General features: G+C 34.8%; 1 protein-coding gene across 11 annotated transcripts in view; it reads left to right on the top strand.

Annotated features, from left to right (window-relative positions):
• The window catches only part of LOC132124467 (receptor-type tyrosine-protein phosphatase mu-like), a 217,330-nt gene that overhangs the window by 42,076 nt on the left and 160,254 nt on the right, over window positions 1–15,000 (top strand). For all 11 annotated transcript variants that reach the window (XM_059535472.1, XM_059535477.1, XM_059535471.1 and 8 more), the window contains exon 3: window positions 11,367–11,641. In XM_059535472.1, coding sequence (XP_059391455.1) covers window positions 11,367–11,641 — 275 coding nt within the window. The remainder of the gene's footprint in view (window positions 1–11,366; window positions 11,642–15,000) is intronic.

Below are 15,000 nucleotides of genomic sequence, written 5' to 3'. Positions count from 1 at the left end.
ATATATATATATATATAATTGGATTGTTACTATTATTATTAATATAATAGTTCTTCTACACTGGTTTAATAAATAAATACAGATAGCAGCAACAACAACAATAATAATAATAATATAGTAATAGAAGTAAATCGAATAAAATGTTATGTAAAATAATAATTCAATAATTGACACTATGAACATCTTTTCCAAAACCTAGTTTATGGTTTATATATTTAAGCTTTATACCATATATCTTTTTTACATTTATTTAAAATAATGGTAGTAATTTTGTGTAGTAGTAGTAGTATTAAGATGAGGTGTTTTTGCGCAATGGTTCATAAAATAATAATAATATATAGTAGCTAATAGTAATATTAGTTAACTATGAAGTATTTTTTTGAAGAATTAGAGACTGATCTGAACAGAAAGACACAATGGATCAAATCGATCCCATCATACCGTCATAATCCCCGTGTTTATGAGCCAGTTGTGTTGGATTATATGAGAACGGATGGGAATCATGCTTTATCTCTGCAGGACGTGGGGAAGAATACGGCTGGTGGCACGTGACCGCGGTTAAACTCGTCTGATTTCTGGGTCGTAGCCGAGCGGAGCCCAGCGGCAGGCTGTTCAATTCCAGCTCTCGCTCGCTCGGGAGAATTACGGCCGGCGGTAAAGCTCTCGACACGCGTGTAATGAAACTCCCGCTCACCCTGTTCACCGCCGTATTAATTAAATATCCATTTCTGGCTCTGTATCAATTTATGGCTCATATCTGCTCGCGCCAATACCTACAAACAGGCCTCTGACACACATTATGTCTTTATGGTGCTCGGCTGGAGATGCTATTTGCTGGGATTGATTAGAACAGAGTGAAGCTGAAGGAGTGCAGCAGTGCATGCTGGGATGCCTCGCCGTCCTGTTGGAGAGGTGATTTGTTGCAGGGTCACGTCTCTCTAAATCGTCTAGTGTTCCCGCGCCGGCTTATAAAACACAACCAACCGCAGAATCATCTCTCCAGCTTCTGCTGAAGAACTGAAGCACTGGCTACATTTCAGTCAGAAACCACTATTTGAGTTTTAAAATGGATTTTATTGAATTGAAAGAGTTAATTGTGTTCTGGCAGGTGTGTGTGTGTGTGTGTCTGTGTGTGTGTGTGTGTGTGTGTGTGTGTGAATAATATTTAAAAAAAAATATATATTTTTTTTAAAACATTTATGTATTTAGAATATATTTAAATAGATCAACTGTGATCTGTATTATCTCTTGACAAACATATATTATTAAAAATAAATATTTAAAAAAATATATAATTACAATTGTAATTATATATTTAAAATGTATTAATATGATCAAATATATATTATTTTAGAATATATTTGTATTATAAAAATGTATCCGTTATCTCTTGACATTATTATTATTATTTTAATATTATCAGTTATATAAAAGTTTATATATATATATATATATATAAGCTCAATATTATACATGCTCTCACTCGCTCTCTCTCTCTCTATATATATATATATGTATTATGGTATATTTTTACATTTATATATTTACAATCTATTTGTATTTTAAAGTGAGACTTTACAAAACTAACTATAATAATAATTACTATTATTATATTATATATTATATTATATATTTCCTATTGAAATATGTAAATATACATAGTTGTATATATTTTATTTAAATGTTTAATTGTATATTATCATTATTATTATTATTATTATTATTATTGTTATTAATAATAATAATATAATATTTAAAAAATATTTATATAAGAGTTTAAATGCGTTTGTATCATATAACATAAATAAATATATATCTTTTAAATATGTAGACAAACTTGGCTTCTCTATTTAAGTCATGTAGGCATTTAATTGAATTTCAGTTCATCTTAGGACTTTATTGGATTTAAGATGACAACGAGTCTATTTCAGTAATTCTGTGTAATAGTGAAATGTTCAACACTGGGTGACGCCCACTTTTCCACGAACCAATCATTTTCTGCATTTCTTCTCCTTTAATATCCAGTGTTTGTGCAGATGGACGCCATTATTTCCTCTCACTTTGAAGAGTGTGATTGTTGGAGTGATAATAGCTGTATCTGTAACGAGGCGTCGTTAGGGTCACGTCTGGACGCCACCCGTTAAGAGTCCAGCTCTAATAGGGCAGTCAAAGAACGAGCTGAACTTCTCTTTCTTCACCGCTCAGCTGTTTCTCGGCGTCTGGATATGATCCACTTAGAGACCAGATGTGTGTGTGTGTGTGTGTGTTTGCTCTTCTGCTGGTCCAGAGGTCAGAGGTCAGTTTGTGAACCTTTGGGAGGACAGAGTATGTGTCGTCTGTTCCTGAAAGAGTCTCTTCTGCTCACCAGGGCTGCATTTATTTGATCAAAAATACAGTAAAAATAGTGAAATATTATTCTAATGTAAAAAAGCTGTTTTCTGTGTGAATCTGTGTTAAAGTGTAATGTATTTCTGTGATGCTCCGCTGTATTTTCAGCATCATTCCTCCAGTCTTCAGTGTCACATGATCTTCAGAAATCATGAAAATATGATGATTTACTGCTCAAGAAACATTTCTGATTATTAGCAATGTTGAACACAGAATATTTTTGTGTAAAATGTGATGCATTTTATATTTTCAGGATTCAAAGATGAATATAAAGTTCAGAAGAACAGCATTTATTTGAAATAGAAAGCCTTTGTCACATTTGAATGGCACTTTTGATCAATTTACTGTGTCCTTGATGAATAAAAGTATAATTTTTTCCCCATGGTTTCCTCAAGGTAATAATTTTAGAGTAACTGGAGTTATGATGATGAAAATTCAGCTTTGTATCACAGGAATAAATTACAGTTTACAATATATTCAAATATAAAACAATTTTTTAAAATTGTAATAATATTTCATATTTTTACTGTATTTTTGATCAAATAAAATGAATTTGATAAAATTAAATTCAGCTTTGCGGTGACCGGAATAAATAACATCACACAATAAATTCAAATAGAAAACTGCATTTAAATTCTAATAATTTTCACTGTATTTTGGATCCAGTAATGTGTATTGATGTGTATTTGATTACAATAATATATTAGATTTTATAACATATTCAAATGGAAAATGGTTATTTTTAATTGTAACAATACTTCACATTTGCATCAGTCACTTTATCTTTTATCTATACACAATAGAAAAATGTGATGTATTTTGTAAATTTATAATTTATTTTTATATATAACTTTAATATTTTTCTATTTTATTTCATACATTTTTTATTAATATATTATTAATAAGTCTTTATTTAATAATTTATATATTGTACTTTTTTAAAATGCAAAATATTAAAACTAATTTTGAGTGTGTATATATTTATATAAATATAAAATTGAAAGTAAATGTTAGATACAAAAAAAAATGAAAAAAAGAAATTAGGATAATAAATCCAAATTTAAATTGGAAGCTATGAAGTTATGTTTTTATTTTTATTTGCTTTTTAATATTATTTTAATGTGTATTTGATTTTTTTTTCATTTGTTTTATTTTATATTCTATTAACACATATTAATATTTATTTTTACATTTAATTTGTTTTATTATTTTTATTAATCCTTTTTTAAAATATTTATTATTATTATTATAAAAATATAAACTATTGATATAGTATTACTAATAAAATGATTTAATTTAATTGCATTAGTTTTTAGTTTAGCTTGGTTTCCTTCATGCATGTTTCTCATTGAAATGCATCTTAACTCTATTAGCAGACGCTTCCCTCGGGCAATAATTGATCATTGGCTCTCTCAGAAATCCCATTTCCTGCGGCCCACCTTCAGTTTACAGCGTGCTTTACATGTGAAGGTTAATCAATAAACAGGAGCGAGCGCGTCCGGTTACGGGACCGCCGAGACCCGCGCTAATCCCAGCACACACAAATTGGAAAAGAAGCGCTGGATAATTCCCAACAAACTTGTTCATCAGCGGCTCGCCGGGGAACCGCTCCAGAATGACTGTGTGTGTGTGTGTGTGTGTGTGTGTTAATGATAACACAAGGTTACAGCAGCGTTTATTGCTGAAAGCCATTGATTGTGTTACTTCCACAAGAGCACTTGTGTGTTATTCACACTCAACGAGGCCTGCGAGACACAAAGCATTATGGGTCGGACAGGCTGTGTGTGGACTGGAATGATTAGTGACGCCTTCGTTAATGAAGAAGGATCTTTGGCTGCTTATCAGTGACTGAAACAGTCTTTCGATTCATTAGATCAGACCAGACCCGCACTGCATCCAGCTCACATTGGAGTATTAATGGACTCATGTTCGGCTTCATTAGGGTTGAAATGCAGAACGTTCTGGAAACTCTCTATTTTCCTGATTTCATTCGGAAGCCAATGTAATTATTTTTTAATTCTAGTTGTTTTTATTTCCTTTAAATTTCATTTTATACATTTTTATGAATATATTTAATTGTGTAACTTTTGTTAATATATTATTTATATTTAAAAGTCCTATTTAATTTTTGACCAAATCTTTAAATACCAGTTAAATACTGAGATTTTTTTTTTTTTTTTTGTAATTTTTTACTAATGTTTTATTTTTCTTTCTTTCAGTTGAAATGTTGGGAGCTCTTCAGTCATGCTTGTTGTCTGTCGTTCTGTTGATCCATTGATTGTGTCTCTGTTGTTGATGATAGTGATCCGTGTGATTACTGAAATCTCATTAGTGATTCCCGTTAACACGCTATAACACCAGTCGTTTAAATACTGAAGTGAAGAAGACCTGGAAGACGCCGTTAACCCCTCATTAGCATGCTCGATGCAGCCGAAACGCTTGAACTAAAGTAAAACCTCATCTCTGCTGTGAGATCCTGACATCTGCGTTTAACTGCAGCTCCGTGATAACCTGGAAGAGATGTAATCTCTCTCTATTTATTTTCCCCCGCACTGAGCACTAAAAAGCATTTAACTTGTGTTTTATGCGATTTCGGAGCTTTGCCCTTTATGGGAATGCAGCAGTCACTTTTAAAAGCCTCTTCCTCTTTAATTGCTCCTGAGAGCCGCATTGTTGAGGGCAGAAACACATTTCACTGAAACAATCCCATTATTATCTGCTTTCAGAATAGTTTGCTGCCACGTTCCACGCTGGCATTAATCTCTGATCGTCTTTTACCTAATGATGTTTCCTCTTTAACGCCACCAGTGGGTCAAAGGTCACCGAGCTGGCTCTGCGAGCGTCTTCAAACGGGTCCTCTGGTGTGATCATAGTCTTTGATTTCAGGTGCAGATCAATCATCCTGAACTAGACCAGCTGCAGTCGTACTGAGTGATGACTCTATTCATATTCCCTATTTACAATCCAAGGTTTCTTAATGCATGCTTTTACCATGGTATATGACTAAAAACATGGTATTTCCCTGGAAAAACCATGATATAGCCAGAAAGTTCCATGGTATTTTGTACATGTTCCATTTAGTGTTATTTAACTATTTATTTTTATTTATTTTATTTTATTCTAATTTTAGTTTAGGTTTTAGTTATTTTGATATTTGCTTTTGTAATTTTTTTTACAAATATTTCTAATTTTGTATTTTTATTATTTCAGTTTAAGTTTTAGTAATTTTTGTATTTAAACGTATTTTATTTAATTTAGTTGCCAAAATAATTTTAATAATTAATAATAATTTCAAATTAATTCCAAACATAATAAATAAATAAATACATAATTGTCTTATTTTTATCTTATTTTATTTTTCCAAACAAAAAATATCCAAAAAGTATTTTATACATGTACCATGCAGTTTTACTTTTTTTATTGTACATTATTATTATTAATATTTTAAGTCACATTTTTATATTTCTATTTAGCTTTTAATTAATTTGTTTTAGTAATTTTACTGTTTATTTTGTTGTTATTTAGCTTTTAATTATTTTCAGTTTTAGTAATTTTATTGTTTTTATTATTATTATTATTTTTTGTTACTTACCAAAGCAACATTATTTATTTATTTTATTTTTATAATCAATTACGAAATATTTTTATTTCTATTAAACGATAACAACATCAGTACCACCACGGTGTATTTCAAAGTACCATAGTATTACCATCCAACCCATCACTGTACAATGAGACCACTGCAGTACTGTTTTGCAAGATTACTGTGGTAAATGTCCAAAAGAACATGGTATTAAGTCTCAAGCAAATGGAGTTAATGCAGCGGTGTGTTTGAGAAACTGTCAGCAAGGAGAATCAGCAGCAGATTGCAGTTGTTACTCCACGGATGAAGAGAGAAGCGTTTAGTCCGTCTAATGAGTTACACAAACAACACACAGCAGGTGTGTGTCAGACGCCGGCGCTGCCAGCTCCATTAAACGCCGAGCGAGCGTAATTACCTCACAGTGCATTTCTCCTGGAGCCGCTTCCACTCAACATCTCCCAGAAGCTGATAGCTGATATGAGACGAGTGCATTAACTCAGCCATAATGAAGCTGGAAGGTGCGTTAACATGACTCTTCTGCTGCTTTAACTCAATTTCACTTTGTAACTCTGTACTGTAGGCCAAACATAACAAGATCTGCCATCCCATAATTCACAGAGATCAATGCAGATGAAATGAAGGCTGATGTGATTCAGCAGCTTCTGGAGAAGCGGGAAGATACTTCAAAACCTCTAGTTTGGACTAGTGTGGACTTGATGGTTTTTGTGGGGTTCTTGGTGTTTTTTACATGGTTGCTAGGGTGTACTCGTTGTTAACTGGTTCTGGTGGTTGCTAAGGTGTATTGGTGGTTGTCCTGTAGTTTCTAGGGGTTTCTGGGCAGTTGCTTAGACGTTACAGATGATTGATATGTGGTTGCTAGGTTTTACTGTAGTGTAGTTGTTTCTGTGTGGTTGTTAAGGGATTCTGTGTGGTTGCTAGGGGGTTGGTTGCTAAGGTGTATTGGTGGTTGTTGTATAGTTGCGCTGAGTTTCTAGGCAGTTGCTAGGATGTTCGTTGTTGTTTTTGTTGTTAAGGGGTTCTAGGTGGTTGCTATGGGGTTCTGGGTGTTTCTTATGTGGTTTCTAGGGTGTACTGTACTGAAGTTATTTCCTTGTTGTTGTTGTTGTTGTTAAGGGGTTCTACATGGTTGCTAAGGCGTATTGGTGGTTGTTTCAGGGTTATTGTTAAGGTGTTCTATTTGGTTGCTAGCGGTGCTGATGGTTTTGATGTGGTTATTAGTGTGGACTGGGTGGTTTCTATGGGGTTCTTGGTGTTTTTTTTATGTGGTTGCTAGGTTTTACTGTAGTGTTGTTGTTAAAGGGTTCTGTGTGGTTGCTAAGGTGTATTGGTGGTTGTTGTATAGTTTCTAGGAGTTTCTGGGCAGTTGCTAGGATGTTCCAGGTGATTGATGTGTGGTTGCTGGGATGTACTGTACTGTAGTTGTTTTGTTGTTGTCGTTAAGGGGTTCTAGGTGGTTGCCAGGGTGTACCAGGTGGTTGCTATGGGGTTCTGGGTGTTTTTTATGTGGTTTCTAGGGTGTACTCTACTGAGGATATTTCCATGTTGTTGTTGTTGTTGTTGTTGTTGTTGAGGGGTTCTACATGGTTACTAAGATGTTTTGGTGGTTTCTATGAGATTCTGGAAGTTGCGGATGACTGATATGTGGTTGCTAGGGTGTACTGTACTGTAGTTGTTTCCGTGTTGTTATTATTAAGGGGTTCTAGGTCTGCTAGACCATTAAACAGGTGACGAATCCACCAAACAGCACAAAAATACCCTGGCAACCACCTAGAACCCCTTAGCAACAACATTTAAACAACAACAGTACAGCACACCCTAGCAACCACATATCAATCATCATCAGATTCCAAAAAATAAGTACTTGTACTTACATAGAATATATTGCATTGTGAAATACTTGTAGTCAGACTACACTTATTTTAATAGATTATATATTATTCACACAATGGCAGGAACTTATTCATAATGTATTCCAATTTTAAAAGTAGTCAGAATACATTTATCTAATATATGTAATCCAACAGATTACATTATTAACTAACTACAGTGTAATTTGTAAACGGTAATGTATTAAGTAATCTGTTTTTTTTTGTCTATTTCTCCCTGTCAGATGTTTGGATTTTAAAGTATGGAAGACTGTTTCTTACCATGTCTTATCTCTCAATTTGTATTTGTGTGATAGAAACTCGCAATTTCAAGAGATAAAGTCGAGATGTGCGAGATTAAAAAGTCGTGTTGTGTTATTCAGTGGCGATAGCAGGCTTCCAGAGTAAAGTGTTTGTGCACGAGTTGCTCTGATGATATTTAGTCTAATGAACGAAATTCAGATGTTTATTAATTTGTTTTTGGTGTCACTGTATTACGAGAGCGCTGGTATTTTCAGGAAGGTTTTTATTCGGTGTCTGTTATCAGTCTGCTGTCATTTATCTCAGACAAACGTCTCTAGTATAAATGAAATTTGAGATATATGAATGAAAGTCGTAGGGGTTTGAGATGACAGGAGGTTGAGTGAATGATGACTGAATGTTTTTTGGCTGAACGATCCCTTTATTAAACATTCAATCTTTCAGTTTCTCCTCCTCGCTCCTCCAGGCTGTGAGTTCTGCATATATTAGTGTGTGAATGAGTGAATGATGGGGTTTCTCTCCTCGGGCTGTGAGAGATCAGGAGCGAATCTGACACTCAACCTGCTATCTCGGCTTGACACACGGGAAACATACGAGACAAGACCAAACACGCGTGTGTTTCAGCGATAACACAGACGCAGCTCTGTGTGTGAAGTGTGTGTAATTATCCGGGCAGGTAAGGACTGGTGGCGAAGTGAGGCATGATTTGGCAAACAAAGATCTTACAGATCTGTGTTTGAAGTTTTATCGTGTATTGATGTAATGAAATAATGAAACAGTGTTTTTAAAGTAAGCTGGAGCTCATGCTGCCTTCAAGTGCCTCTGGGAAATTCATTCTTAATGAGTTCAGGAATCATAATTACTAATCCTAAAGAAGTTTAACGACTTATTTTGATCAACACTAATTAGTTCCACCATGATATTTTTAATTGACAAGCTTTCAACAAGAAAATGGTGGATGATGCTCTGATTCTCAGACATCTAATGTGCTGATTAGAGTTTCCAAGGCTGAAACAGAGGCAGAAGTGTGTGCTAATGGCTTTTAACCCAAAACACACAGACGTTCAGAATCAAGGACTCTGCTTTGATTCGTCCCTCACAGGTGTGTTATCGATCTATCTGCTCTTCAGACGCTTCGAGCCACTTCTGATCACTAACAGCCTCTGTGTTTACTGTGCACCACTGTGCTTTATAGGGCTGTGCGATATTTTAATCACAATTTTGACATGCTTTACAGTCATAAATGCATTGAAAATGTATGAATTTGAAACATATAAAAAAACCAATTAGAGTTTTAAAAAAAATGTTGTAACATGTCTCTACAACAGAAATAAGTCAAAATAATCACTAAGTAAAGGTGTGTCAATGTGTCTAGACGTATGGCAAAAAAAAAAAAAATATATATATATATATATATATTTGCCATGCATTGGTCATAGAGCACATCGTAGCAGTTTCTAACCTTTTCTGTTCACATCTTTTGCATCTTTTACCACATGCAGTGTGAACGCTCTGCTCCATTAACATGGGCTCTGAAAAAATACACACCACAGACAGAGAGTGTGAACCTGGAGTTACATAGACCAGTGCCCAGTCTGCTGTTCTCACGCTCCATTTAGGCGCGCTGCATTCTGATTGGTTCAGATAGCATGTTGTGAGGAGGTCGGGCCGCAGAAAACGTGCTATAAACGATTTGGTGACTCTACTGTCACCAAATCATTCTGTATCTTTTTTCCACTCGGAATCGAATGCTAACATGCATCTGTTTCTGCAGCATGTGCACTTGGATGCAACATTTTGGTGTGAAAGTCTGATTGTGAAGGAATGCGTACAGGATTTAGTGTTGAGCTAGTATTGTGTTCTGCACGCACGCTCACAGATGTGAGGTTATGGAGAGCTGATGCATACAGTGTTGTGTGTGTGTCAGCAGATTCAGTAATGAGCTCATCGTGACAGTAGAGTCACCATCTCAGAGTTCAGACCTGCTGCATGAAAACAACACATCTGGTCCAGTTCGTCCGGTGTAAATGAGGGTTAAATGAGCTTCAGTCGCTCTGGATAAAAACACACGACTCTCAAGCCGACATCTGCTTTCTGTCGAGAGCTGCTCTGATGTGACAGAACAGAAGCTACTCATTAACCCTTTCGCTTCACACACCTCCTGCTGAACTGTTACACACATGGACACACTAAGAGGAAGTGATGCGTTTGTCCAGGGACTGCACTCGGCTCATCAGTGTTACGTCACTTCCTGTGAACACAAACAAGCGCTGACACACTCGACACATGATGAGTGTTTGTGGGGTGGATAATAATGTCAGGAAGCTGATTTATTCTGAATATTTGAGCAATGGAACTATAACTAGAACCATAAAAACAATTTTTGTTACTTGACAATAAAATAAATGTTAACCAAAGTAATAATAAAAAAAACATTTGATTTAATTGATGTTTTCCGCCAGGTAACAGCATTAAAGAAAATTCTTAATACTTAAAAACTTGACTTAAACAAGGACATTTTATTTAGATTTTTTTTAACTTTGGCAAATAACTGGAATTGAAAAAAAAAAAATATATATATATATATATGTAATTTGTTAACATTTATTTTGTTTTATATCAAGCAATACATATTATTTTATATTTTTACTTTTAGTTTTTTGCACTTTGACTTAAACTAAACAAAATGTTTAAATGTTTTATAATTAGAAAATTAGAAAATGTTATGTTTAGTTGACATCTCAAAATGTATAATTTTCCTTTAAAGTTAAAGTGCTAAAAGAAAAAGTAAAACTGAAATACAATTAATGGAAAATATATAGACGTATAAAAAATAATACAATTGACACAACAAAATTACTAAAATTTAAACTAAAATTATGCCAAATATATAAATAACAAATTTAAATGATCAATATTACTAACATTTTTAAATAAAATTCAAATTTTATATATATATATATATATATGTATATATATATATGTATAAATTTAAATGGTTGATTTTTTTTTTTTACAAATTTAATTATTAAACTATGATTGAGTTTAAACTAACTGAAAGGTTGTAGATTAAAATTCTATCACCATTGCATACTTGAGCATCCTGTGCTTTCTGGATTGATTTAGTGATCAATGTTATAATTTACAGCACGGAAAATTCCCACATGCATAAATGGAGGTTTCTGATTAGTTTGCTCTGTTGCGTGTGGTATTTTCAGCATGTAACGTTTGTGATTTCCTGTCGTCAGGTTCAGCGGTCATGATGGTGAACACCTCGGGACGGTCGTCCGGTCAGAGAGCGCAGCTCTACATGCCGCAGTTCAAAGAGAACGACACCCACTGCGTCATATTCCAGTATTACGCCACCAGTCGAGAGGGATCGAGTCCCGGTCAGCTGCTCATCTACGTCAAGGAGAACAGTAATCCTCTGGGCTTCGCTGTGTGGAACTCATCCGAACCTTCCTTCCAGAAGTGGCAGCAGGTGGAGCTGGCCATCAGCACCTTCTGGCCCAATTTCTACCAGGTGAGAATATGTTCATTCCACAGCAAATTCTGTCATCAAACACTGCGGCCCGCCTCATTAATTAATTCAGTCTTCTGTTGCTCTTGACACAAACCTACAAAGTGGCTCATATTCGACTCGACACCTGCTTCTCCATGCACTGCCACCGCCTTAATTAAAAGAGGACGTTTCGTTATTATTCGATTAAATGCTTTTCTATCGGCCTCACAAATGAGTTTGGTTTGAAGACTGTCATTTCGTTTGTTCCTGAGTGAATCATCATTTGTTCCAATTGGTTCAGTGAATGATTCAATGACTCATATCATAGACAGTAACTTGTTTAGTTCCTGAATGACTCACTGTTGTGTTCTGATTGGTTCAGTGAATGATTCAATGACTCATATCATAGACAGTAACTTGGTTAGTTCCTGAATGACTCACTGTTGTGTTCTGATTGGTTCAGTGAATGATTCAATGACTCATATCATAAACAGTAACTTGTATTTTTATAATTATTATCCATTAACATTTATTTTATTTACTTAAAGTATGTAGATTCTGAGTCACTAATTAATTTAGAAGCAAATAGCCATTATTTTCAACCCAGTTTCCCAAACACTTCTTCTGCTCAATACTCAACTTGAAACTGAGAGTTTTGATCGCACACTTCACTCTCTTGTCAAATCAGAGCACAGTATCGTCGAGATCTCTTCTGAAACTCAAGAGCAGACTCATGCGAGACTCCTGAGCTCTTTTTCTCAGGAGAAACAGCTGAGAAGCAGTAGAGACTCTCAGTGTTGAGTCTGATGTGTGATTTCTCCTCCGTTGGGAGCACACTTCATCTTGAGTTAGTATTTTATCATGAGCTTCAGCGTCCTCACACTAACAAATAACCCTGATGCTCAGACACGCTCATCAAACGTGTGGCTCTCCCGCGAGAGACTGCTGGACGACCGACAACAAAAGCATCCAGAAGTCCTCAGAGAAATGAGAAGCATCTGCCGAGAGACACGAACCGCGTCTCTATCCTCACACGGCACGCACGTAATTGCTGAGAAAAGCCAATGTGACTTTTTAATACAAGCAGAGATTAACAATACAATCTCCAATTCTTCTGTGCTGTGGCTAATTAGCGATGCTAGGCTAATTGCAGGTTTGTGTAATTGCACTGTATCTTAAGAGTTTGTCAAGATGAAACCACCTGGTACAGGAAAAAATCCTCCGCTCTCTTATTTTGTAATTACAGGGTTTGTGTTTTATCTCCTGTTGGGCTTTTCTTCTAGTGCACAACGACTAATTGCATCACGCTCATTGACAGCATAGATTGAGTATGTGAATTGTGTCGGTCTCGTCCTGCCGTGACCTTTTCATGCTGGATATTTTTAATGCACAGGTGAGATGGAGGATGCACGCATGACCTCTGACCTCTGCTTTGTTCCTGCGGAGCGGAAGACCATTAGAAACTGTGTTTAATGCTGATTGACAAACAGATGCGGCTTGAGACTTTTGAAAAACGACTGTCAAATAAACACCAGAACAATAGGGATCACACTCAGACGCTGAAGATAAATGCTATTCGTTTTCTAAACGGTGTTTGAGTGGCAATCATTAACATCGTGTGTCATTTGCTGCTCTGATGGGCGTAACCGAAAGGTCATTTGCATCCAAAACCCACTGAAACAAACTAAACTTTTACTTTTACATTTTTACAATTACAAATTAATTATGTAGTTAGAAAAGAATTGAGATCAGGTTCTTCTTGTCTGTTTTATTCAGAAAGTTGGCAGAAAGTTTTCATTTTAGCCACAATATTCATCAAATCAAAATAAAAGAGAAGCATATTAAAAATATGAATCTCAGATATTTCTGTAAAGACTGAAACTATTGTTGTATTTGTTTACATACTTCATTTTATGTTTATAAATTGATGCAGTAAAACAGACCGTGCATTTGGTCTTAAAGTGACAGCAACCTAATTATCCTGCTTAATGAAAAAACAAACAAACAAACAACAATAACAAATAAAAATATCATTGTATATTTAATTCAATTTGCTTTTCATTTGATTATTTAATTTCTATTTTTACCTGAACCTACCTGAAAACCTAATGCACGTTTCTTTTTTTTTTTTTTTTTGGATCATGCATTTTATTTTATAAATTATATATATATATATATATATATATATATATATATATATCTCATCAAAAATGAAAATATAATGTATAATTTTATATAGGTTTTATGTCATAATAAATATCATGGTACATAGCTATGATAATATGTAATATTTTAGATTCAGGAAATTATCATGGTGATATCATCTGATATGTTTTTGGTCTTGTCCAATGGAAAAAAAGAGGAAAAGCTTATATCGTATTACATGCAGGCAGTTTTGATGATACTGCAGAATCATTGTGTGATTTCTGTAGACGTCTGTGTTTTTCATCAGAATCAGATTTGCAAACCCTCATGCGTTTAGTATTCAGTAAGTGCAGTATTGTGTTATATTTTGCGACCGCTCTGTGATGATGTCAGGACTTTTGGCCCTGTTAAGCACTGGAGCGTCTCTGGAGCTCCTGCTGTGTCTTCAGCTCTGGCACAGACACAAGATCCTCCACGCACAATATGAGGAGGAGGAGAACATGACAGGAGGAGCACAGTGCTGCAGGGCTGCCTGATGTCAGCGTTCCTGTAATCTGAGCGAATGGCTTTAACCTGTTGTTTCCCGTGTGATCAGAGAAACGCTCACAGGTGCTCCAAACAACGGACTTGACATGCAAACTCAGTCCCGTCACTTCCTGTAAGAATCACAGGCCTATATGGATCTGCACCAACAATTTCCTGATTATTATACTTATTTTGACTTTAGCTAAAAACTTTAAGCACCCCATGAAATCTAAAACAAATTTAACAAATGTAATATTTGCAGTCCCCAACATATTTTTGATTACGTTTTTACACTACACAGATTTCTGTCTAATAATATGCTTCCTAGATTGATAAAGCTTTTCTTCTTTCTTTAATACTAACTAGCAATGGAAAGTAGCAAAACACAGCTGGGATATAAACTAAAGCCTGTTTGCTTTTTAAAATAAAAGTCACAAGTTTTTGATATTGCATTTATTTGGAGACACTACAGGCGAATACTGCATGTTTTAAAGGATAAAGAGTTATATAATTTAGTGTGAATGATATATGAACAAACCCCTCGGTAAAAACCTTCAGAATGTAGAGAGGAATAAAACTCTAAGTTTTGGTGTTTGTAAGTGCTGCTGAAGTGGAGATAAAACTCGCAGCTTTTAAAAAGTATGCATTTTCATCATGTTTTCAGAAATAAAATGCAGTATAAATCAGTGTGAATGATATATGAACAAACC

This window comes from Carassius carassius, chromosome 42 (genome assembly GCF_963082965.1).
Source record: "Carassius carassius chromosome 42, fCarCar2.1, whole genome shotgun sequence".
In the NCBI taxonomy this organism is placed as follows: Eukaryota; Metazoa; Chordata; class Actinopteri; order Cypriniformes; family Cyprinidae; genus Carassius; species Carassius carassius.
The sequence above is the reverse complement of the archived record's forward strand: the minus strand, read 5'-3'. Positions and strand labels throughout refer to the sequence as shown.